Here is a 27184-nt window from a genome sequence, read left to right as displayed (position 1 = left end):
AAGGTGCATATCAATAAAGATACAAAAGAAACCAAAAATAGGAGAGGATGTTATTTTTTAAAGACTTTATGTAAATAAATGTGAAAATTTAGAGGAATGGACAATTCATTAAAATATAACATGAAATTTATTAAAATTAGACAAATGTATGAATTATTTGAAAAAGGTTTTCCAAAAAATTTAAGACATCCTAAAGGTATAAACAGCATACGAAACCATGATCAAGCTCATAAGGTATTAAGAAATGCAAATTAAAACTACCAAAAGTCTCTAAAATGTGCATATTATGATGGCTAAAATTTAAAAGCTTAACAGTACTAAGTGATGGAAAGAATGGAGAGTCACAGGAACCCCTATACACTGCTGGTAGACATGTAAATTGTTGCAAAAATTTTGTTAAATTCCTTGGCAGTTTCCAATAAGTTGAATGTAGGCATACTCTATGACCCAGCAATCCTATTCCTAGTTATACAAACAATAGAAGTGCAGACATATGTTCACCAACAAATTGTAAATGAATATCTTACTAAACATTCATCACACTATAAAATTAGACACAATAAAAATTCCATCATCAACAGTAGAATGGATATATATATCATGGTTTATAGAATGGAAGAACGGATTACTAAATAGCACTGAAAATTAATGAACTATAGCTAGTATAACAACATAAATGAATCTCAAAAACATTATATTGAGTGCTAAAAGCCATATACAAGAGAGTATATATATTATACTGTATTATCCCACTTACTTTGAACTTTGAACAAAGTTCACAAACAGGTGCAACTAATCTGTAGCTTAAAAAATCAAGATATTAGTTGTCTTTGGGGAGAGGAGTGTGGACAGTGACTTAGAAAAGGCATAAAGGCAAGGTTCAGGATGTAATTATTTTTTAATTTCCTGATCCAGGTGGTGGTTACACAGATTTGTACCTTTGAAAAATATTCATTGAGCAATACACTTATGATTTTATTTTATCCTATATGTACTTCAATAAAAAAGCTTACTTTAAACCAAACAAAATTACTGAAGAGATCTGAATAAATGGCAACATAGAATGTTTCTGGCTGAGGAGAGTTAATTAACTAAAATATACCAATGTTCTCAAGTTTATTCATAATTTGATGAAATCCCAGTAAGTCTCAGCACCATTTTCTTAAAATAAAACTTGTCAAGTTTATTTTAAGGTTTATAAGAAGTTGCTTGCAACTACCTAAAAAACTGTAAGAGGTCATCTGATCTAACAAAGAACAGAATATATTATAAATCTAACAAAATAAAACATTGTAGTATTAGAATATTTTCATGTTGATAGGTTGATGCACAAAAACACTGGTAAAAGGAATTGCCTCCTAGGAGGAAAACTGGGTGGCTGTTTGGGTAAGAATGAGCAGGAGACTTATTTTTCACTGTATACCACTTTTTACTCTTTCAATTATGATCTTTGCATAAGAGTTATTTATTCAAAAAGCAAATTTAAAAAACTTAAATTAAGTACTGAGGTAAAAATAGAAAAAAGAATGACTGTAATTAAACAGAGGGTCCCCCAAACAGATCCATATGTATATACAGGAATTTAGTGTAAGATGAAGGAACAATTTATGACCAATGAGGAAATTATAGACTATTCAATAAACTGCACTGAACTAATTGCTATCCATTTAGAAAAAAGTTCATTGTGCACAATGGAATATTATGCTACTACATGTAATTAACAATTAATGAATGTACTCTTGAGGTGGAGAAGAGTTTGCTAAGTAATGCCTAAAACTCATAAGCCATGAAAAGAAAGAGTTTTAAGTACACACTAAAGTTCTCTATAACAAAAAGTCCTCATCTATAAAGTTAGAAATAAATAACAGACTCGGATTTGGAAACAAAATATTAACATTTCTAACACATAAGGAGCTATTTGAGCCAGAAAGTAAAAGATGTCACAAAATACAAAATTGTGCAAAGGATATGGACAAAAAATTAACAACAGAATATTACAAATGGATAGCAAACATATAAACATATATTCAATCTCAAGAGTAATCAGATAAATACACTCTAAAATAAGATGTTTGCATTTTTAAAACTATAGAAGAAGAATACATTAATTTAAAAGTTCAGTTCAGTCGCTCAGTTGTATCCAACTCCTTGCAACCCCATGGGCTGTTAGCTCTTGTAAGATTCAGGGAAGAAAACAGGATTGCTAAAGACTGTGGTAGGAGCAAAATTTATTTTGTATGTCATTATTTTATTTCTGAATCATGTAAATGAATTCATTTTCTCTGGGTCCCAGCATTTTTCCAGGACCAAATGCTCTTCCATTATTCCTTATCTCAGTGAATGGTACCATCACCCATCCAACTGCAGAATCAGAAACCTAGAACTCATCTTTCATATCTCCCTCTTCAACACATTCTAAGCCTGGCATCACTGACTCAATGGGCATAAGTTTGCACAAACACCAGGAGACAGCTGAAGGACAGGGAAGCCTAGTGTGCTGCAGACCATGGGGTTGCAAAGAGTCGGCCTCAATGGAGCAACTGAACAACAAAAACCTCTTTCAGAAACATTTGCTTCTTTTCACATGTTCCACCACAACCCTAGTGCAAGCTATCATAAACTCATTCTTGACCATGGCTACAGCCTCATTCCACACAAGAAATGTCTGCTAAGCATCTACCTTGAATCTGATCATAATATCTAGTTTATTGCAATCTACTTTTGTCTCCTTCTCATCCATTCTACACACTGTAGCCAAGTTTAGCATTTCAAAATCTCATTTTGTCAGTAGCTCTCTCACCACTTTAAATACCTCAACAACTTCAGAGTAATCTTAAGGAAATTCAAAACTTTTAACCAAGGCACAGATTAACTGCATGGTCAGGTCCAAACTACTTTCTCAGCCCTATATTTACATCAGGCTCACATCTACCAATCTCAAAACATGAGGTCCCACAATGCATCATGCTGTCTGTCTGGCATAGACATCATATTCCCATAAACTCAATACCCATTTTCCTAGCAAACTGTTAAAAAAATCAGAACAAATGGAAGACATTCTATAATAATGTGTATTTATAATCAAATATAATAATTATTTTAAATATAAACTGATTAAATATTCTGATTAAAGACAAATATTATCATACTGAATATACAAAAACTTTGTTATATACAAGATATACATCTAAAATATAAGGATGCATAAAAGTTGAAAATAAAAGAATGAAAAAAGATACACCAAACAAAATTAATCAAAGGAAAGCTGGTATGGCTAAATCAATATCAGACAAAATAGACATTAAGGCAAAAATCATAACCAGCAATAAAGAGACACTTCAGAATGATAAAAGATTCTATTCACCAGAAAGATATAACAATTCTAAATCTGTATGCAACAGTATTGCATCAAAAGATATGAAGTAAGATACCTAATGAAGAAAAGCTACACAAAACCACAATGAGAAACAGACAAATACAAGATCTTACTGGGATATTTTAATACATCTTTCTCAGTAACTGATGGAATGGAAGAAAAAAACCATCAGTAAGGATACACCACATCTAAATAACATTAACAAATTGAACCTAACTGACATATGTGGAACACTATACTCAACAACTGCAGAATATATATTCTTTTCGTAAACACATGGAACATTTGCATACACTGAACGTATTTTAGGCCAGAGGTCAGCAAACTCTCTGTAAAGGGTTTGATAATAAATACTTTAGGCTTGGTGAGCTTCATGAGATCATCATTGCATATTTTTCTTTTAAACCACCTAGTAAATATGTAAAAAGCATTTTTAGATTGAGGATCACACAAAAATAGTCTAATAAGCAATTCTTGGCATGTGGACCATAATTTCCTGACCTCTTCTATAGACCGAGAAGCAGCTCTCAACAAGTTTCAAGGAATTGAAAATTCTATAGAGTATGCTCTCTGCCCACAGTGTAACTAAGCAAGAAATAAATAATTAAATGACAATTAGGAAACCTCCATCATTCGAAAAATAAGAAATACACTTAATTTTAGGTTTTGGAGGAAATGGGTGATAGAAGAAAACTTTGGGAGATATAACATGTTCATTATATTTATTATTGTTTATTATCTTAATCATGGGTATATAAGTATTCTGAAACATACCAAATTGTACATATGTAGTTTATTATATACCAATTTAGCTTCAATAAAGCTGTTAAAAATGGGGTGGGGGAAGAAACACATTTTCAAATAACCCTGGTTCTATGGAAAAATCACATTAAAAATTAGACAATATTTCAAACTGAAATACTGAAAATAATACATACAAAAACTTGTGGACTACAGCTAAAGTTATGCTTAGAGGAACATTTGTGACCCTAAAAGCATACATCAACAAAGAAGGAAAGTTGGAAATCACTGTGCTAAGCATCATCTTACTAAGCTAAAACAAGAAAAGCCAATTAAACCCAAAGAAAGCAGAAGACATTAAATTAGAAAGGCCAGAAATAAGTGAAACAGAAAACAATATACAATCAAGGGGATCAACAAAACCAAACACTGTTTCTTTGAAAAAAATAAGAAAGTTGATAAACCTCTAGAAGGACCAATGAAGAAAAAACAGAAAGCATAAATAACATGTGAAATTTAAAAAGGATGTAAGCTACAGGTCCTACAGATGTTGAAAATATCATTAAAATATTACAAAAATTTTATGTTGTTAATTTGAAAATATAATTAAATGGTACAAATTCCTAGCAAGGTTCAAGTTATCAAAATGGATTCAAATAAAAATCAAAACTCAGAACAGTACAAAATGTTAAAGAAATTGATCCTATAACTTAAAACCCTTTCAAGGATGTCATAAAGATGGCAAAGTAGGAAAGACCAGGCTCAGTCTCTCCACAAAGTTTGATCACATGCAGAAAAACTGAGTCACTATCTTATACCACTTACAAAAATTAACTCAAAATGGATTTAGGATTTAAATATAAGGTTTGAAACTGATAAACTCCTAGAAAAAAAAAAAGGTTAAAACCTTATTGACATTGGTCTTGGCAATGATTTTTTTTTGAAATGTCACCAAAACCACAAAGCAACAAAAGCAAAAATGAAAAAGTGGGGTTCCACCAAACTAAAAAGCTTATGCACATGAAAAGGAATATTCAACAAAATAAAAAGGCAAATTGCACAATGGCAGAAAATATTTACAAATAATGTATCTGACATGGAATTAATGTCCAAAATATATAAGGAACCCATACAACTCAATAGCAAAAAAATCAAATTAAAAAATAGACAGATGACTTCAATAGATATTTCTCCAAAGAAAATACACAAATGGCCAAAAGGTAAATGAAGAGATGCTCAGCATCACTAATCATTAAGAAAATGCAAATCAAAACCACAAGGAGATATCACCTCACATCTGTTAGTATATCAAAAAACACAAGAGAGACAAATGTTGGCATGGATGTGGAGAAAAGTGAAAATTTGTGCACTGTTGGTGGGAATGTAAATTGTTTTACCACTATGGAAGATAGTATGGAGGTTTCTCAAAAAATTAAAAATAGAACTACCATATGATCCAGCAATCTAATTTCTACATATATCCAATGGAAATGAAATTACTCTTGAAGAGACACCTGCACTCCCACATTCATTTGCAGCATTGGTCACAATAGTCAAAACATGGAAACTACCTAAGTTTCCATCGACAGATGAATGGATAAAGAATATATGGCATATATGTGTAAAACAGGATATTATTCAGCCTAAAAATGAAGGAAATTCTGCCATTCGTGACAACATGAGTGGACCTTGAGGACATCATGCTAAGCAAAATAAGTCAGACAGAGAAAGACAAATGCTATATGATAAGATTTATGGATGACTTTGTTTGACTCAGTGGTAAAGAATCCACGTGCAAACGCAGGAGACAAGGGTTTGATCCCTGGGTTGGGAATATATCCTGGAGTAGGAAATGGCAACCCACTCCAGTATTCTTGCCTAGATAAGTCCATGAACAGAACAGCCTGGCGGGCTACAGTCTATGGGGTTGCAAAAGAGTCGGACACGACTGAGTACACACACACACGATTTATATGTGTAATCTAAATCATTGCACTAAGAGAAACAGAGAGTAGAATGGTATTTGGCTGGAACTTAAGGAAGAGGAACTGAGGAGATGTTTGTCAAAGGGTAAATACTCAGTTATAGAAAGTTTTGGGATCTAAGGTACAGCATGGTGTCTATAGTTAACAATACTGTATTGTACACTTGAAAGTTGCTTTGAAAGGAGAGCTTTAATGTTCTCACCATAATAATAACAAAACATACAAAATGGTAGTTTTGTGAGGTGAAGGATATGTTAATGAATATTACGTTGGCAACCATTTCACAATATATTCATGTATAAAACCACTGCATCGTGCACTTTAAATTATGTTAATTATATCTCAGTTAAAAAAAATTAAAAAGTTATACAATGGAGGCAAAAATATACCATGAAGAAAAGACAGTGTCTTCAATAAGTGGTGCTCGGAAAATTGAACAGGATGTAAAAGAATGAAATTAGAACATTCTGTAATGCAAAAACAAACTCAAAATGGATTAAAGACCTAAATGTAAGACCAGATACTATAAAACTCTTACAGGAAAACATAGGCAGAACATTTTGACATAAATCACTGCAATATATTTTTGGATCCACATCCTAGAGTAATGGAAATAAAAACAAAAATAAACAAATGGGACCTAATTAAACTTAAAAACTTTTGCACAGCAAAGGAAAACAACCTACTGAATGGGAGAAAATATTTGCAAATGATGCAACCAACAAGGGATTAATCTCCAAAATATACTAGCAGCTCATTAAAATAAAAAACAAAACAAAAAACACAATCAAAATATGGGCAGAAGACCTAAATAGACATTCCTGCAAAGACATACAGATAACCAAAAGGCACATGAAAAGATGCTCAATATTACTAATTAATAAAGACATGCAAATCAAAACTATTATGAGGTGTCAACTCACACCAGTCAGAATGGCCATCATCAAAAAGTCTACAAGTTATAAATGATGGAGAGGGTGTGGATAAGGGACTCCTCCTACCCTGTTGGTGGGAATGTAAATTGGTGCTGCCTACTATGGAGAACAGTATGGAGGTTCCACAAAAAACTAAAAACAGAGCTACCATACAATCGTGCAATCTCACTCCTAGGCATATATCTGAAGAAAATCATAATTTGAAAAGATACATGTACCCCAATGTTCACTGCAGCACTATTTACAACAGTCAAGACATGGAAGCAACCCTAAGTGTCCATCAACAGATGAATGGATAAGTGAGAAGATATTACTCAGCCATAAAAGAGGATGAAATAATACCATTTGTAGCCACATGGATAGACCTAGAGATTATCATAGTAAATGAAATCAGTCAGAGACAGAGAAAGATAAATATCATATGATTTCACTTATATGTGGAATCTAAAAAAAAAAAGTTCAAATGAAGTTATTTACAAAATAGACTCACAAACAGAAAACAAACCTACGGTTACCAAAGGGGAAAGGTGGGGGGAGGGATAAATTGGGAGATTGGGATTGACATATATACACTACTATATATAAAATGGGTAACTAATAAAGACTTACTGTATAGCACTGGGAACTATACTCAATATTTTATAATAATCTATGTGGGAAAAGAATCTGAGAGAGAGAAACATAGATATGTAACTGAATCACTTTGCTGTACACTGAAAACTAACACATTATAAATCAACTATACTTCAAAATATAAATTTTTTAAAAAGTAAGGCATTGATGACTTCACTATCACTTTCTACCAAACACTGAACAAAGATATAACATCATCCTTATACAACCGAATCCATAGAATGAAATTGTATTCTGAGATCAAAATTTCCTTCACACCAAAATTTGACCAGAACATAAAAAGGCTTTACAGGCCTACATCTCTAACGAACATGCATGTAAAATATTTAAACAAAACATTACTTAACCAAATCCAACAGTATATGAAAAGAATAATATGTTGTAACTATGTTGGATTCCTTTCAAGAATGCAAGCTTTAATATTTGAAAAATCAATATAATTCAAACTAATAATGTTAAAGAGAAAATTCATATTATCATTTCAATTGGTGAGTTTTATCAAATGCTTTTCATGCAATAGCCAGTTCTAATTAAAACTGTTAGCAAACTAGAAATGGAAAGAAACTTCTTTAATCTGATAAATCAACAAAAATTTACAGCAAATATCACACTTAATGGCAAAATGTCGAAGGCTTTTCCTTGAAGCATCCCCAGACTCAATGAATACTAACATACAAATGCTTTGCCAATGTAATTTTAATCTTGTCACATCTCCACAAATACATTGCATTATCCCCAATTTATACATTAGAAACTGAGACTTAGAGGTTCAGTTACTTGGCCATGGTTGAAAAACACATAAATGACTTTATAAATGTGAACTCTACGCCATTACTGCCTCTTTCAATACCAATTACTCAGTTCCTTCCATATTATCTATGATATCTACACCATCAACCATTTCTGCCCATTTTACTTTTAAATGGTGCCCCAGATGGGTCCAATTCTACCTTCCCATTGCTCCACTCCCATGCTGTTGCCACAACACTATCACAAACTACCCCAGCACAACCTCCCTACTCCACTTTTATTTAACTGTTTTCTTTGTTTTTACTTTTTTACTTTGAAATAACTTAAAATTTTCAATAACTTCCAAGAAGAGAACATACTGGTTATCCAGAGCCATCAATTGTAAGCATTTGCCACACTATACCTTTCTCCAGTGGAGGCGTGGATCAGTGGTGGCCTGCTGCAGGGTTGGGGATACTGAGTCTAGCAATATATGCATGGGACCTTTTGAAAGAGGTCGCCATTATCTTCATTACCTCCACCATAGTTTGGCCCCAGGGAAAGGCTGTATATTGTCACTTATACTCAGAGTACATCATGAGAAACACTGGGCTGGATGAAGCACACACTGGAATCAAGACTGCTGGGATAAATATCAATACTCTCAGATATGCAGGTGACACCAACCTTATGGCAGAAAGTGAAGAAGAATTAAAGAGCCTCTTGATGAAAGTGAAAGAGGAGAGTGAAAAAGTTGGCTTAAAGCTCGACACTCAGAAAACTAATGATATGGATAAAACTGAAGCCTATTATACAGAGTGAAGTAAGCCAGAAAGATAAACACCAATACAGTATACTAACGCATATATTTGGAATTTAGAAAGATGGTAATGATAACCCTATATGCAAGACAGAAAAAGAGACACAGATATATAGAACAGACTTCTGGACTCTATGGGAGAAGGCGAGGGTGGGATGATCTGAGAGAATAGATCTGAAACATGTATATTATCAAGTGTGAAACAGATCGCCAGTCCAGGTTGGATGCATGAGACAAGTGCTCAGGGCTGGTGCACTGGGAAGACCCAGAGGGATGGGATGGGGAGGGAGGTGGGAGCGGGGTTAAGGATGGGGAACACATGTAAATCCATGGCTGATTCATGTCAATGTATGGCAAAAACCACTACAATATTGTAAAGTAATTAGCCTCCAACTAATAAAAATAAATGGAAAAAAAAAAAAAAACTAAGATCATGGTATCCAGTCCAATCACTTCATGGCAAATAGATGGGGAAACAGTGGAAACAGTGACAGACTTTATTTTTTGGGGCTCCAAAATCACTGTAGAGGGTGACTGCAGCCATGAAATTAAAAGACATGCTCCTTGGCAGGAAAGTTACAACCAACCTAGACAGCATATTAAAAAGCAGAGACATTACTTTGCCAACAAAGGTCTCTAGTCAAGACTATGGTTTTTCCAGTAGTCATGTATCGATGTGAGAGTTGGACTATAAAGAAAGCTGAGTGCCGAAGAACTGATGCTTTTGAACTGTGGTGTTGGAAAAGACTCTTGAGAGTCCCCTGGACTGCAAAACCCAACCAGTCCATCTTAAAGGAGATCAGTCCTGAGTGTTCATTGGAAGGACTGATGTTGAAGCTGCAACTCCAATACTTTGACCACCTGATGCGAAGAACTGACTCATTTGAAAAGATCCTGATGTTGGGAAAGACTGAAGGTGGGAAAAGAAGGAGACGACAGAAGACAAGATGGTTGCATGGCATCACAGGCTCAATGGACATGAATTTGGGTAAACTCTGGGAGTTGGTTGGACAGGGAGGCCTGGCATGCTGCAGTCCATGGAGTCACAAAGAGTCGGACACGACTGAGCAACTGAACTGAACTGACCTCTATATCTATAAATATTTCATTGCATGCTTCATAAAGAGCAATATCATACTCTTATATTACTACTTATTGGGCTTCCCAGGTGGCGCTAGTGGTAAAGAATCTGCCTACTAATGCAGGAGATGCGGGTTTGATCCCTGGGTCAGGAAGATCCCTTGGAATAGGAAATGGCAGCCCACTCCAGCACTCTTGCCTGGAAAATCCCATGGACAGAGGAGCCTGGTGGGCTAGAGCCCATGGGGTTGCAAAGAGTCGGACATGACTGAGCACATGCATACACACACACATTACAACTTGCACAGAATTATCAAAATGAAGAAATATATCATTGATAAAATGCTATTATCTAATATAGAGTCCATATTCAAAATCCACCAATTGTCCCAATAACGTCCTTTATAGGTATTTTCACAGTATAGGATCCAATCTAGTATCATATTCATATTTAGTTGTCATATCTCTTTATTCTCCTTTAATCTGGAATATTTCCCACACTGTCTTTATTTTTCATGACATTGACATTTTTGAAGAAAAAAAGACCAGTTATTTTGTAGAATGTTTCTCGGTTTGAGTTTGTCTAATGTTTTCTCATGAATATACTAGGTTTATGGGGTTTTGGCAAGAACAGCACATAATCAATTTTGTGTCCTTTCTAATGTATCACAACAGGGAACACATAATTTTTTATGTTGTGATGTTAAGTTTGATCAATTGGCTAAAGTGGTGATTGCCAGGTTCTCCGGTATAGTACAATGCCCTTTAAATTGCTCTCCTGGTTTCTGATTTTACTTCCCCAGTTAGAGATCTACCTGCATTAAAATCTCTGTATTCCTACTCTACACCCCATCTTGCCGTCTTCTTAGAAAGGCTAGCTTGAGTTGTCCCATCTAATCAGGTTTCCTCTGTTTTCATATATCAAAGAATTTTGTGTTTCCTTCCTGTTACTTCTCATTATTTTCAATTATTTTATTTGTGCAATTAATATCACATAGTCTATCTACTCCCGTGCATGTGTGCTAAGTCACTTCCGTCATGTCCAACTCTTTGTGACCCTATGGACTGTAGCCCACCAGGCTCTTCTGTCCATGGGATTCTCCAGGCAAGAATACTGGAATGGGTTGCTATGCCCTCTTCCAGGGGCTCTTCCTGACCCAGGGATCAAACTCACCTCTTTTATGTCTCCTCTATCTTCTCCTACTGGATTATAAATTCCATAAGAACAAGATTCTTGTTCTATTTAGTTCATTCCTTCATCCCCTGCTCTCTACATAATGCCTGGCATATAAGCAACCAAAAAATAGCGGTTGAGTAATTGAAAAGTTTTAAGGCTGTTCAAAACCAGATCAAATTTTACCCCTTAACTAAAGAACTGGCATTTTAAGATTAGCATGGTATAGGAGAAAGATTCTAGAGTCATGCAGATGCAGGTTCATATTTGATAAGAATAATTGTGTGTGACCTTACATTTTCATCAAAGTGAAATTGGTCATACAGTCAGTTACTTCACTGATTGTGAGGATTAAATTCTTGTTAAGAAACTATACTTATGCTTAGTGTGTAAATGAAGCTGCAGGGAAGACAGGGTTAATCTTCTGGGATTAAGAGATATCCAATCTTTACAAGAAGCACTCTAACATCAAACTGCTTAGGTTGCTGTGTGTCCACAAGTACAGGTGAACTGATTAACTCCCAAAGGAAGTCAAGTCTTTTATAGTAACTCTTCCCACTTTCACACTCAGCTCTTTTTTATAATTTTTAAATAATGTTTTTACACTCAGTTTTACTCTGTACCAAGCCCTGTGGAAAGCTAATGGACAGGAAAGCAATGGAAAGGAATGGACAGGATTCTATCTCACTTCTAAGAAGCACTCCCATAATGAAAGTCAGTTTTTCCCAACTGGTAAGTATATGTTCATTGATTGTACTTTCTCTGTAAACTCCGTCACTCCATTATATCCCTTATTTTAGGCAGTTTTGTATTTGTTATATATTTATGTGCCTGAGCTTAGCTCCTCCTAGATTTTTTCAGAATATTAGTAATCATAATAAACAATATTGTTAGCAGCAAACATTACTATATTTCATTCAATCTAAGATGCCATTGACTTTGACACACCAATATTTTACATACCACAAAGAAAACAGAAGTGCCGCCAAGTAAATAATGGTACATCACTGATAGGTAAGATTTGTCCTGATTTCAGAAATACTAAAATATGAGGAGAAAATGTGTTTCTTAAAACTAAAGAAACGTGGTCCATATCAAGCACTGTTTTGAGCACTGTATTTTTATTAAATTATTTAAGCTGCATAACGGCCCTCTGAGGGAGGTATACTTTCCTACCTCTTGATCAGTTCTCTCTGATCTTCAGTTCAGTTCAGTCGCTCAGTCGTGATGGACTCTCTGCAACCCCATGGATTGCAGAACGCCAGGCCTCTCTATCCATCACCAACACCTGGAGTTTACCCAAACTCATGTCCATTGAGTCGGTGATGCCATCCAACCATCTCATCCTCTGTCGTCCCCTTCTCCTCCTGCCCTCAATCTTTCCCAGCAGCAGGGTCTTTTCAAATGAGTCAGCTCTTCGCATCAGGTGGCCAAAGTATTGGAGTTTCAGCTTCAACATCAGTCCTTCCAGTGACAACCCAGGACTGATCTCCTTTATCTTCTAAATATCTCTCTACTCTACTCACTTTTCTTCATCCCCTCTGAAACCGCCATGGAGTGAGACCCAATGCTATTTCTCTATCACTGAATTCTCCCTCCATATCTACTTTTGACTTCCTTGAAAGCTAATTCATTCTCTGCTGTCAGAATTACCTTAGGAAAGGCAAATTTTATCATGTCTTTCCTTGTTTAAACCTTGGAAAATGTCAGTTTTCATTCCAATCCCAAAGAGGAGCAATGCCAAAAAATATTCATACTACCATACATTTGAGCTCATTTCACATGCTAGCAAGGTTATGCTCAAAATCCTTCATGCTAGGTTTCAGCAATACATGAACTGAGAACTTTCAGATGTACAAGCTGGGTTTAGAAAAGGCAGAGGAACCAGAGATCAAATTGTCAAGATTCATGGGATCACAGAGAAAGTCAGGGAGTTCCAGAAAAACACCTACTTCTGCTTCACTGAATATGCTAAAGCCTTTGATGGTACAGATCACAACAAACTGTGGAAAATTCTTAAGGAGATGGGAGTACCAGGTCACTTTACCTGTTTCCTGCCAAACCTGAATGTGAGTCAAGAAGCAACAGTTAGAACCAGACATGGAACAACAGACTCGTTCAAAATTGGGAAAGGTCTACAACGATGCTATATATTGTCACCCTGCTTATTTAACTTATATGCAGAATACATCATGCAAAATGCTGGGCTAGATGAATTATGAGCTAGAATGAAGATTGCCAGGAGAAATATCAACAACCTCAGATATGCAGATGATACCACTCTAATGGCAGAAAGTGAAGAGAAACTAAAGAATCTCTTGAGGAGGATGAAAGAAGAGAGTGAAAAACCTGACTTGAAGCTCAACATTCAAAAAACTAAGATCATAGCATCTGGTCCCATCATTTCATGGTAAATAAAAGGGGAAAAAGTGGAAGCAGTGACAGACTTTATTTTCTTGGGCTCCAAATCACTGTAGATGGTGACTGCAGCCATGAAATTAAAAGATGCTTGCTCCTTGGAAGGAAAGCTATGATAAACCTAGACAGCAAAGACTTTGCTAACAAAGGTCCTTCTAGTCAAAGCTATGGTTTTTCCAGTAGTCATGTATGGATGTAAGAGTTGGACCATAAAGAAGGCTGAACACTGAGGAACTGATGCCTTCAAATTGTGGTGCTGGAGGAGACTCTTGAAAGTCACTTAGATAGCAAGGAGATCAAGCCAGACAATCCTAAAGGAAACCAACCCTGAACAGTTTTTGGAAGGACTGATGCTGAAGCTGAAGCTGCAAAACTTTGGCCATGTTATGCGAAGAACTGACTCATTGGAAAAGACCCTGATGCCGGGAAAGATAGAAGGCAGGAGGAGAAGGCAGAGACAGAGGACAAAATGGTTGGATGGCATCACCAACTCAATGGACATGAGTTTGAGCCATCCCCGGGAGATAGTGAAGGAAAGGGAGGCCTGGCACGCTGCAGTCCATGGGGTCACAGTCAGCACAATGTAGCAACTGACGAACAACAACAAGTATTCTAAGAGTTCACTAACTCATATACCCTTCCAACTCAGAACTCAGACTAAAAAACATGCACCTTGCCGACTGTGGTGTCCTGCCTCTCATCCAAAAAGCTACTCTCAGTAGAGGTCCCTGGGGCTGCAGGCAGACAGATGAAGGATTGGAAGATTTGGAGTCTGTCCCCAAGATGCAGGACTTACAAACAAGAATATGCAATGCACACTGTTTGGCCAACCTCCCTGTATCTAAAAATGGGAAATCTGGAGACTGGACGCAAAAACAGAGGAAGGTTATCTTTATATTCATCAATTTCAGTTTCCAGCTGCCACTCAGCAAATAACTAGCAGCATTGTAGCATGGTTATGGCCCAGGATCCCCAAATGCTTCTGAGACTATACCACTTATTGATATATCTGAAGAGGCATTCAGAAAGGAGAGGGAAATCACTCCACAGTAGAGAGGAGACTGAGTTCTAATACTATTTACTTTTTTCTGTTGGGGCATTAATGCAGCTAAAATGCCACTTGTGACAATGAGATACTTTTTGCAAACACATGGCATAGATACACCCACTCCAGAAGAGCAAGACAGTTTCTTTCTCAAAACAGAAAAATGGATTGAAAAGCAGTGGTCACTGACGTTTTTGGCACCAGGGCTTGGTTTCATGCAAGACAATTTTTTTCATGGAGGGGAGTAGGATTACTCAAGCAGAAAGCACATTACACATTATATTTATTATGTCCCCACTGATCTGATAGAAGGCGGAGCTCAGGCTATAATTAGAGAGACAGGGGAGAGAGAAGGGTGTGGCTGTAAATGCAGGGGGAGAAGCTTAGCTTTCCCCTGGCTGCTCACCTCCTGCTGTGCAGCGCGGTGCCTACCTTGCCAGGAATAGGTGCCTGTCCATAGCCTGGAGGCTGGGGACCCCTGAAGAAACGAATCAGGGCGAAACAATACAGATGGCTTTACGGAAGGTGGTCTTCGGGTGCTGCTCCAAGTTGAGTGCCTTCTTCTGGTTGGACGCCATGCAGTCCTCATACATGATGGCGCCGCCCTTCTCCTCCCACCAGCGGCACGAGAAGTCCATTTTGGAGTGTTCACGTAAAAAGGGCAGCCAGGACAGCACCACAACCTGCCCGCTTGCGTCTGCAGCAGGTTCGGCACCACCTCCTCAAGGCCAGCCACCTAGATGGATTCGTTGTTGGCCACGCTGGGCAGGACGTTCGTTGCGGGGGAGGCGTTGGGGGTGGGAGGAGGGACTTAAAGCAGCGGTTACTCCCATGCAAGCTTGGCTGCCACCTGCCGGCTGACTGCAAAATCAGCAGACGTGACCACGGAGGTACGCTGATGGGGGTGCAGTTGGCCCCTGCAGAGGTGGCTGTTGTACAGGGATGGTGAGCAGGGCTATAGGATATTGACAAGCAGACTAGCGTTGGGGACGTTGGAGACACAGAGAGGCCCTGCTGGATCCTCTGTCCCTGAATGGGCACGGATGCCTGGGGAGCCAGCAAGGACTCGCTGTGGCCCACCCTGGAATGTTGTTTCTTGTGGGTTTGCTGTCACCTTTCTAACGAGAGGGTGCCCTATGGACCTAACTACAAGGACGTCTGTGCCCACAGTGGACCCAGGGGTCTTGGGTTGTCACGACCACAGCATCTGAATCAAAGAGGTCTGAAGCAATGGCTTGCCAGAAAGAATGATCTGGGTGCCCTGTACAAGTAGGGGAGGGGTAGTCAGGGAACTCTCAGTGGAGCCTCTGGGATTCTGGTTTCCTTTTTTTCCCCCATATTTGTAAACATTTTATTTTAATTAATTTATTTATTTTAATTGAAGGCTAATTACAATATTGTGGTGGTTTTTGCCATACATCAACATGAATCAGGCACAGGTGCACTTGTGTTCCCCCATCCTGAAACCCCCCTCCCACCTCCCTCCCCATCCCATCCCTCAGGGTTGTCCCAGTGCAATGTCCCTGATTGCCCTGTCTCATGCATGAAACCTAGACTGGCGATCTATTTCACATACGATAATAAACATGTTTCAATGCTATTCTCTCAAATCATGCCACCCTCGCCTTCTCCCACAGAGTCCAAAAGTCTGTTCTTTATATCTGTGTCTCTTTTGCTGTCTTACATATAGGGTCATTGTTACCGTCTTTCTAAATTCCATATATATGCGTTAATATACTGTATTGGTGTTTCTCTTTCTGACTTACTTCACTCTGTGTGATAGGCTCCAGGTTCATCCAGCTCATTAGAGCTGACTCAAATGTGTTCTTTTTAATAGCTGAGTAATATTCCATTGTGTATATGTACCACAACTTCCTTATCCATTTGTCTGCCGATGGATATCTAGGTTGCTTCCATGTCCTAACTATTTTAAACAGTGCTGCAATGAACATTGGAGTACATGTGTCTCTTTCAATTCTGGCTTCCTCAGTGTGTATGCCCAGCAGTGGGATCGCTGGGCAGTATGGCAGTTCTATTTCCAGTATTTTAAGGAATCTCCACACTGTTCTCCATAGTGGCTATACCAGTCTGCATTCTCACCAACAGTGTAAGAGGGTTCCCTTTTCTCCACACCCTCTCCAGCCTTTATTGTTTGTAGAGTTTTTAATGGCAGGCATTCTGACTGGACAGCATGAAATGGTACCTCACTGTGGTTTTGAATTGCATTTCTCTGATAATGAGTGATGTTGAGCATCTTTTCGTGTGTTTATTAGCCATCTGCATGTGTTCTTTGCAGAAATATCTGTTTGGTTCTTGGTTTCCTTTTATATTTTACTCTGCTATAACTTTTTCAATAAAATGAGTTTTGCTTCTTCTAATCTTAACTCTTGTTTTAATCACTTAATCATTCATTTTTGCTCTGTAGGACTGCTTTTCATGAAGGTCTCATGGTCTGTTTCAAGGCATTCTGCATCAGCCTCTTCACCCTCAGGCTCACAGGCTACTAGTCCAGATAGCATGATCACATCAAGCAAAGGGGTTCTTCTCTTGGATTTAACGGCATTGTGTGTGGTTCACATGTTCATGGGCACATCACCCACCTGCTCTTCATCTCTGCCCAGGGCGATCACCTCTGGGCCCTCAGCAACATTTGGGCTGACCCTGATCCCAGCTCAGGCGTCACTCCCATGTCTCCATCAGTTTAAATCTGAAGCCAATACTCTCCTCTCCCTTTTATTTTCTTGTTCTCCATATTGCCCTCTGCTGGGTGCCATTCAAGTGTTTGTTTCTGACTCCATGTTGGGCGTTTTCAGTTATTCTGAACTCTTTGCAACCCTGGGATAAATCCCACTTGATCATGGTGTATGATCCTTTAATGTATTGTTAATTTAATTACATACATTTATATTGTATTATGGACCTCCCAGGTTTGTGCAGTGGTAAAGAATCTGCCTGCCAATGCAGGAGACACTTCAATCCCTGGGTCAGGAAGATCCTCTGGAGGCGGAAATGGCAACCTACTCCAGTATTCTTGCCTGGAAAGTCCCACAGACAGAGGAGGCTGGCGGGCTACAGTCCATGGGGTCACAAAAGAGTTGGACACGACTGCAGCGACTGAGTGTATATTCTATTATGGCAAAGGTGAAAATACCACCTTTGCCACAACAGCAACCAGAAAAATTTACTCCAAAAATAAATCGGTACAAAACAAGTCTGTTTCAGAATTAAAGAAAAGTACAGAAAAAGAAGACTTCACATGAATTTTAAACCCTATTTTGAAATATAAAAGAAATAAATCCATCATTGGCCACATAGCCCCAGTCTGTCACCCCCTCCCACCAGGGAGCATTACTGAGACATCTGGGTCCTGGACCACACCCAGATTTGCCGGTTTCATTAACTGGTGTCCATTCTTGAATTTTACGTGTCCAGCTGAGCATCCAACTCCTCTATAGAAAATTGCTGCTTTGAATTCCCGACAATGCATCTGCCTCTACCCCAGGTCTGACTCTGTAGTGGATCCATTTCTTCTACTTTAACCTTTGTGTTTTACTGCTTTCACTACAAGTTAATCACTAAAAGGATATTGCCTGTAGCTTAAAGTATACATAATGGCTCATCTCCAACAACTCTGCCTCCCGTGCCTGAGTGTTAAGTTAAAATACCTTTGTTTAAGCTCACAGGAAATATCCTGACAAGGCACACTGGTGAATGACTACAAAAAAGGAGAAATGAACACATCCTCCCTGGAGTCTAGCTGGAACTAAGAAATATTTGCAACAACTCATCATCTTTCCTACTTTACCACTTCACCTCTCCCTCTTTGATTTATTTAAAAAAAAAAAAAAAGCACCCAAGCCCCCACAGGATGGTTCTTTGGGATACTAGTCAACCATCTTCCTGGTCTGCTGGCTTTTGAAATAAGGTAGCTCTTCCTTCCCCTAACAGCTCTTCTCTCAATTTATTGTCTTGTGTGATGGTGACCAGTAAGAGCTTGGATTCAGCAACACCGGTGCCACTACTGCCACTGAAACCTCTCAAAGCACAGTTTCTAGTTATCCATCTAATTTACACTCTGCACATATCTGTGCTTCATGCCAATCTGTGAGGCAACAAGCTGAATGTTCCTGGGGCAGCCATCCAACGGGACACCACTGTACAGTTTCATAGCTTTTAGTGGATCTGCATTCCACTCAGAGGGCACTTCAGCTATTCGGAAACTGTAACCGATGGGTGGTATGGCACAGCCGCCTTCTTTAGAATTCCAAATTCAGCAAAGGGTTTTTGAGTATTAGCAGTAGGACACTCCAAAATCTGGTGGTGTCAAATGTCCACATTTGCTGGTGTTAAATGTCCCGATTTGACACCAGCAATTCACCAGCATGCACACCAGCACCACCTTCAAACCTCTGTCCAAAAGGTCATGTTGCCATTTGTCAGGAAATTGTTTTGGCCTGCTATAGGGCACTGGCCGGTTCCTACTGCCACCACCTGCTGGGCACAGGTGATGCCCAGCTGGATTGTGGATGGATCCACCACCTAGGTTCACTTTTAGAGTAGCTTACACTCCACCACACCAGGGCTAATGCCCAGGAGATGCCAATGGACCCCCTCGGGTCACTCCAGATGCAACAGTGCACAGCCAGTGATGCCAGGCAGATTCTGCTGGGTCCGCCTTTGTTCACTCCAGACATGGATATGATGCTCGGTGGATCCCAATGGGTCCCCGTCTTGTTTCACTCTAGAGATGGCCACTCTAGCCCTGCTGCCAGGGCTGCTCATTTGGCTGCTCTGGAAGCACCCAGGGTATGGCCCTCACCACAGCAGCCTCACCAGGTCTGGTTCAGCTAAATGATGTTACCTAGACATCTGTCAGGGCCGACATGGAATTGGCGTCAGCTGGAGCCTATAAGTCCGTGAGCTCTGATGTGTCACTTCTGATGTTCTTTGGGTTTTTTACAGTGCAGTCTCCTCCCGTGGCTGCTAGATATGCTCCTAGCCAGTTGTGAGTGTGGGGTGGGTCAGCAAGTCTGCCCTCAATGTGAAAGGTGCTCAGTCGTGTCCAACTCTTTGCAACCCCATGGACTATACAGTCCATGGAATTCTCCAGGCCAGAATACTAGAGTGGGTAGCCTTTCCCTTCTCCAGGGGATCTTCCCAACCCAGGTATCCTGCATGGCAGGTGGATTCTTTGCCAGCTGAGCCACAAGGGAAGCTCAAGAATATTGGAGTGGGTAACCTATCCCTTCTCCAAGGGATCTTCCCAACCCAGGAATCAAGCCGGGGTCTCCTGCATTTCAGGCAGATTTTTTACCAACTGCCCTCAATAGACACAGAGAAAGCTTTTGATAAAATTCAACATCCATTTATGATAAGAACTCTCCAGAAAGCCAGCAAAGAAGGAACATACCTCAACATAATAAAGTCCATATATGACCAACCAGCAAACATCATATACAATGGTGAAAAACTGAAGGCGTTTCCTCTAAGATCAGGAACAAGACAAGGATTGTCATTCTCCCAGCATGAACCTGGTGACTGACTTTTTTCACATTCCTAGTCTGTCTTCCACCTAGCTTCACAAAAATCTCTCCTGCTGAGGCAACCATTGCTGCCCACCTGTCCTACAGAAATTTCTTTACTATCAGTCTGGGGCCCCAGTTTTAGGCAAGTACAATGTTCCTGCCTTCACAGTCAAAAATATCTGCTTGCCTCACCCAACCTGAGTGGATCCATGCCTCCATTGCTTCACAACTGAAAGTGATACCCATATACTGATATATGAATGTTAGAATCTATGATTACAGATTAAGGATGGAAAACTAATCAGTGAGAACTCTTTATAACCATGGTCTCAAACAGTGAGTAGTTATTTTTTTGGGGGGGGAAATTAGTAGACATCTAAATGGAAATAAATTTGAGCAAACTCCAGGAGATAGTGAAGGGAAGATAGGGACACCTGGAATGCTGCAGTCCATGAGGTCACAAAAACTCAGCCACGATGTGGTGACTGAACAACAAGCCATCTAAAAATTCCAAGGGATCATCATATAAAGTTAGCAATGTAGGTTCACATGGGAAAAACATCCTGTCTAAGCTTTAAACATAAAATATAGCAATGACAGCTAAATCACAAAACATACTTTTAAAATAAAAACATAGCCATAATTGCTTAAAATAGTAAATAAAGAAAAAGAGGAACATGATCATAGAGCTGAAACAAAAAAAAAGAAACTTAGCAACAGAGGAGACTAAAGTCACTTACCTACTAGAAACACACAGAGGCATCCAGGAGTTCAACTCCTATGGGGGTAACATAAACCAATAGTATTGAATGTATGGCAGTATAGTGAAGTTTGGTCATGACAGGAAATCATGAGGTGAGGAAGGCATTTCCTGTCTATGCATAGTGACTTTTAATATGCTATGATGACTGTAGCAGCTCAGCTTGGCAACTAGGGTATTGCCAAAGTGGTAGGAAGTAGTAGAAATAGCAATCAAACCAAGACTTGCATCACACCACCCACTGGCTCGAAAATTAGACCTTTGATATCTTCATGGAACAATAGGTCAATCTGCCAACATAAGAACTGGTCCTGAACTGGGGACTGAGCAAATAAAACATAATCCAGCAAGAATTAAAAGGAATAAGAAAAGCAGACAGAATAACTATGATTTTCCCTATTTATGGTAAACTTGTAACAAGTTAAAATTCTAACACTACAAAAGCAATCTCGAAAAAACAGTAAAGAAATTCAACAAATATGAGGTTATAGTCTCAGAGAAATAATGTAATTTGAAAAAAGACTTGAAAATAAATGCCTAGCATCCACAAAGAACTGAAGGATTAAGGTTATGAAAAGCAAGAAAAACAGTTTATTAAAAAGTTGTGAATCAAAAATGGTAGACATTAAAAAAAAAAAGAAATCTTGTAAATCAAGACTGTAAACTCTGAAATAAAAGCTCAAAAGACAGCATAAGCTCTCGACTGGGTATGGCCAAAGAAAAAATTTGAGAAACAGACTCAGAATGAAACACCGAGAGACAAAAGAAATTGATACAATAAAAGGGAAGTCAAAAGACCTAGAGAACAGACTTAGAAACTCCAGCCAAGACTAATGGCATGATTCCGGAGGTAGAAAGTGTTGAGTATAGAATAATGATGATTGCAAATAAATAAGTAAATAAATAAAATCTTATACAAATTTAAACCATTGTATAATAGTGGTGGCACAAGAAAGCCACTAGCATGCATACTAAACTAAAAGAGTTTACCACCTACTGACTTTGAAAGGAAAAAAAAAATAACCATTAAGAAATAACTATACAGAAATACACAAGAACTTATAAACTATAATATTTTTTTAAATACTAAGAGTTCTTCCAATTAAAATAGCCAAACATAAGCATTTGCTCTTGCTTTGTTCTGAGGCCTTAACAGTGGGAGTAAAAGGATTAATTTTAATTCACAAACCAACAAAGACAAAGATACAGGGAGATATGACAAAAAAAAAACAACATTTCACAAGACACCTTCAACCTTATGTGCTATCCAGAATATAAGAAATTAGATTTGTATCTTCCAAGGAAGATGGTGACTGCAGCCATGAAATTAAAAGATACTTGCTCCTTGGAAGAAAAGCTTTGATCAACCTAGACAGCATATTAAAAAGCAGAGACATTATTTTACCAACAAAGGTCCATCTAGTCAAAGCTATGGGTTTTCCAGTAGTCATGTGTGGATGTGAGAGTTGGACTATAAAGAAAGCTGAGCGCTGAAGAATTGATGCTTTTGAACTGTGGTGTTGGAGAATACTCTTGAAAATCCCTTGGACTGCAAGGAGATCCAACCAGTCAATCCTAAAGGAGATTAGTCCTGGGTGTTCATTGGAAGGACTGATGTTGAAACTGAAACTCCAATACTTTGGCCACCTGATGCAAAGAGCTGATTCATTGGAAAAGAGCCTGATGCTGGGAAAGATTGAAGGCAAGAGGAGAAGGGGATGACAAAGGATGAGATGGTTGGATAGCATCACTGACATGATGGACATGAGTTTGAGTAGGTTCTGGGAGTTGGTGATGGACAGGGAAGCCTGGCGTGCTGCAGTCCATGGGGTCGCAAAGAGTCAGACACGACTGAGCAACTGAACTGAACTGAACTGAAGGAAGACATTTAGAATATCAATTTCTGTTGAATCTTCTCAGTAGAAGAGAAAAGACAGAAAAATTTGACATCATAATTCTCAACAAAACAACCTCAGCAGATACTAAACCTCCTCACTTAGCATTCCCCAGTCAGTTTTCAAATAGAAGGAAACAATCAAGGAACAGAAGACCCATGAAGAAAGCCTCTGACATAAAATATAAACAACAAAACAAATATTTTTAAACATTAATTTCAACCAAGAAGGGCCTATAGTATAGCACAGGAAACTCTGCTCTGTTATGTGGCAGGCTTGATGGGAGGGGAATTTGGGAGAGAATGAGTACATATTATGCATGGCTGAAACCCTTTGCTTCACACCTGAAACTGCCACAATACTGTTAATCAACTACATCTCAATACAAAATAAAAAGCTGTTTTAAATGAAAATAAGTTTCAAGAGAAAAGACTCTAAAGATAAAAGGCACAAAAATTATGTCATTAATATCACTGGATAGAGCAGATAAGATTTTGCATTCAGGAAAAAGAAAGAACAAGTATCTGTAAGAAAAGAAAATTCAAAGAATAGACTTAAAAAACATTAGAAATTAAAATCATGATAGAGGAAATAAAACACTCAATAGAGGGACTGGTTGATAATGTTGAAGATATCTTCTGAAATACAGACATTAGACAAGAAGATAGAAGACAAAAAAATGTTAAGAAATTATAAAAACCAGCTTTGAAAAGCCAACATTTAAATTGTAGCAGGGAAGGAGAGACAGAGATAGAGATGGGGGAGGGGGTGGCAAGAAGTACTTCACCAATACAATAATTCAAAAAGAAAATCTCAGAATGGAAGAGCAAATGGAGTCCTCAGCACAGTCGATGAAAATAGATCCACAAGAAGACACAGCATCATCAGAACACTAGAGATGAAAGAATATGAGAAAGAGATACAAAGTATACATGTTCAGCAATCAGCATGGATTCATACTTCTTAACAGCGATTTTGGAAGCTACAAGAGAGTAGAACAACCTTCTGAGGGAAATAAATTATTCCAGGATGACAGTTGTGAACAAAGCCAAGTGAGAAACCAGTTAGACTGTAGTAGGACAGAAAAGTCAAGGAGCAATTTAAAGACGATAATAAAAATAAAGTAGTGGTGCTAGTGGTAAAGAACCCACCTGCCAATGCAGGAGACATAAGAGATGTGGGTTCGACTCCTGGGTGGGGAAGATCCCCTAAAGAAGGGCATGGCAACCCACTCCAGTATTCTTGCCTGGAGAATCCCATTGACAGAAGAGTCTGGCAGGCTACTATCCATAGGGTCACTAAGAGTTGGACACAACTGAAGTGACTTAGCATACCCACATCATATATGTCTGAATTACTGAGAAGAAATGTAGACAACTGACAGTGTGAACTTGGATTGGTGGTGATAACACGGCAAATAAGCATATTTTTAAATTATAATAATTCCAAGGAAAACAAAACAAAAATGTGTGCATCCTGTGACTGTGTTAGGTTACATAGCAAAGTGGGATTAAGGTAGCAGATGGAATTAAGGTTGCTAATTAGCTGTCTTTAAAATAGGTAGATTATCCGGGTGGGTCCAATATAATCACAAGGGTTCTTAAAAGTAGAAGCAGGAGGCAGAAGAGTCAGGGTCAGAGTAATACAATGTAAAAAAGACATTGCTGATTTTAAGAGGAAGGAAGGGGCCATGAACCAAGGAATGTAGTGGCCTCCAGAAGCTGGAAAATGCAAGGAAATTAATACTCTCCCAGACTCTCCAGAATGGAACACAGCCTTGCAAACACCTTGATTTTAGCCCAGGAAAATTTCCAGAATTGTAAGAAGATAAATTTGTGTTGTTTTGACCCATTAAGTATTTGGTAATTTATAATTCAGCAATAGAAAACTAACACTCGGGGCTTCCCTGGTGGCCCAGACAGTAAAGAATCTACTTGCTATGCAGGATACTTGGGTTCGATTCCTCGGTTGGGAATATCCCCTGGAGAAGGAAATGGTAGCACACTCTAGTATTCTTACCTGGGAAACCCCATGGACAGAGGAGCCTGGTGGGTTACAGTCCATGGGGTTGCAAAGAGTTGTATACAACTGAGTGACTACCAATTTCACTTTTCACCATATCAACAAACTTTAAATGATTACTTCAATCAATACAGAAAAGCCATTTGAAAAAATCCAGCATATATTCATCATAAAATCCATTAGCAAACTATTGATCTCAAATTTATAAATGGCATGTAAGAAAAATCTAAAACTGACTTCACAGCCATGGTAAATGGCTGAATATTTCCCCCAATAAAATCAGGAGCAAGGCAAGGAGATCTGCTCTGACTGCTTCAATTCAACATTCTACTAGAGGTCCTATCCAGTTCAAATACAGCAAAAAACAAAACAAAATAAGAAAATGTATACAAATTAGAAAAAGAGGAAATAAAACTGTCATTATTCCTAGATAACATAATCGTCTACATAGAAAATCCCAAAATTCTTAAAAAAAAAAAAAAGCTACTAGAATAATTGAGTCTTTTAAGGTCACATGATACAAAGTCAATATATAAAAATGAACTATATTTATGTATACTAACAATAAATGTTGAAAAATTGTCAGGGAGGAGTTCAAGATGGCAGAGTAGAAGAACATAGAGTTCCCCTCCCCCACAAGTACATCAAAAATACATCTAAATCTGGAACAGTTCTCACAGAATACCAACTGAAAGTGGGCAGAAGATCTCATGCAACTAAAGCTGCAAGAAAGAACCTCACATAACCAGGCAGGACTAAAGGAGAAAAAAAAAAGGAAATGAAGAAAATGAAGATGAGACCTGCACCCCTTAAAAAAGCCAAAGAATGAGGAAAGAGATTAGCTCACCTTTGGGAACCTCCTTCACTGGCTGGTAGTTACCCACGTATAGGAGGTGCAAGGGCCTGGGAATTTGCCTAAAGGAATGTGCATGGGCTGAACTTGCTGCCAAGCAGGATGAGGGACTAGTACTGATACCAGGAGGTAAAGAAGAGGAAAAGGGAATTAAAAATATTTGAAGAAAATTATGGCTGGCCAAAACTTCCCAAACCTAAATGAAACAGATATCAGGAATAGGAAGTACAAAGGTCCCAACAAGATGAACCCAAACAGACCCACCCTGAGATTTATCAAAATTAAAGTGGCCAAGGATATACAATGGAAAAAAGACAACCTCTTTAACAAGTGGTGCTGGGAAAACTGGTCAACCACTTGTTAAAGAATGAAACTAGAACACTTTCTAACACCATACACAAAAATAAACTCAAAATAGATTAGGGATCTAAATGTAAGACCAGAAACTATAAAACTCCTAGAGGAGAACATAGGCAAAACACTCTCCGACATGAATCACAGCAGGATCTTCTATGACCCGCCTCCCGGAATATTGGAAATAAAAGCAAAAATAAACAAATGGACCTAATTAAACTTAAAAGCTTCCTGCACAACAAGTAAACTATAAGCAAAGTGAAAAGACAGACTTCAGAATGGGGGAAAATAATAGCAAAAAAAGCAACAGACAAATAATTAATCTCAAAAATATATAAGCAGATCCTGCAGTTCAATTTCAGAAAAATAAAAGACCCAATCAAAAAATGGGCCAAAGAACTAAACAGACATTTCTCCAAAGAAGACATACAGATGGCTAACAAACACATGAAAAGATGCTCAACATCACTCATTATCAGAGAAATGCAAATCAAAACCACAATGAGGTACCATTACACGCCAGTCAGGATGGCTGCTATCCAAAATCTACAAGCAATAAATGCTGGAGAGGGTGTGGAGAAAAGGGAACCCTCTTACACTGTTGGTGGGAATGCAAACTAGTACAGCCACTATGGAAAACAGTGTGGAGATTCCTTAAAAAACTGGAAATAGAACTGCCATATGACCCAGCAATACCACTTCTGGGCATACACACTGAGGGAAACCAGATCTGAAAGAGATTAGTGTACCCCAATGTTCATTCAGAGCACTGTTTATAAATGGCCAGGACATGGAAGTACCAGATGGTCCACCAGCAGGCAAATGGATAAGAAAGCTAT

General features: G+C 38.3%; 1 protein-coding gene and 1 pseudogene across 2 annotated transcripts in view; both read right to left on the bottom strand.

Annotated features, from left to right (window-relative positions):
- The window catches only part of GABRA3 (gamma-aminobutyric acid type A receptor subunit alpha3), a 227926-nt gene that overhangs the window by 178213 nt on the left and 22529 nt on the right, over nt 1–27184 (bottom strand). Inside the window, exon 1 of one of the 2 annotated variants that reach the window (XM_043459918.1) lies at nt 15369–15696. The exons of the other annotated variant lie outside the window; for it this stretch is intronic. Within the exon in view, the coding sequence (XP_043315853.1) occupies nt 15369–15525 (157 nt within the window). The 5' untranslated portion in view covers nt 15526–15696. Of the gene's footprint in view, nt 1–15368; nt 15697–27184 lie in introns of those variants that run through there. 2 annotated transcript variants of the gene reach the window in all.
- On the bottom strand, nt 18825–19718 carry LOC122435673 (annotated as a pseudogene).

Source organism: Cervus canadensis, chromosome X (assembly GCF_019320065.1).
Source record: "Cervus canadensis isolate Bull #8, Minnesota chromosome X, ASM1932006v1, whole genome shotgun sequence".
Lineage (NCBI taxonomy): Eukaryota > Metazoa > Chordata > Mammalia > Artiodactyla > Cervidae > Cervus > Cervus canadensis.
The sequence above is the reverse complement of the archived record's forward strand: the minus strand, read 5'-3'. Positions and strand labels throughout refer to the sequence as shown.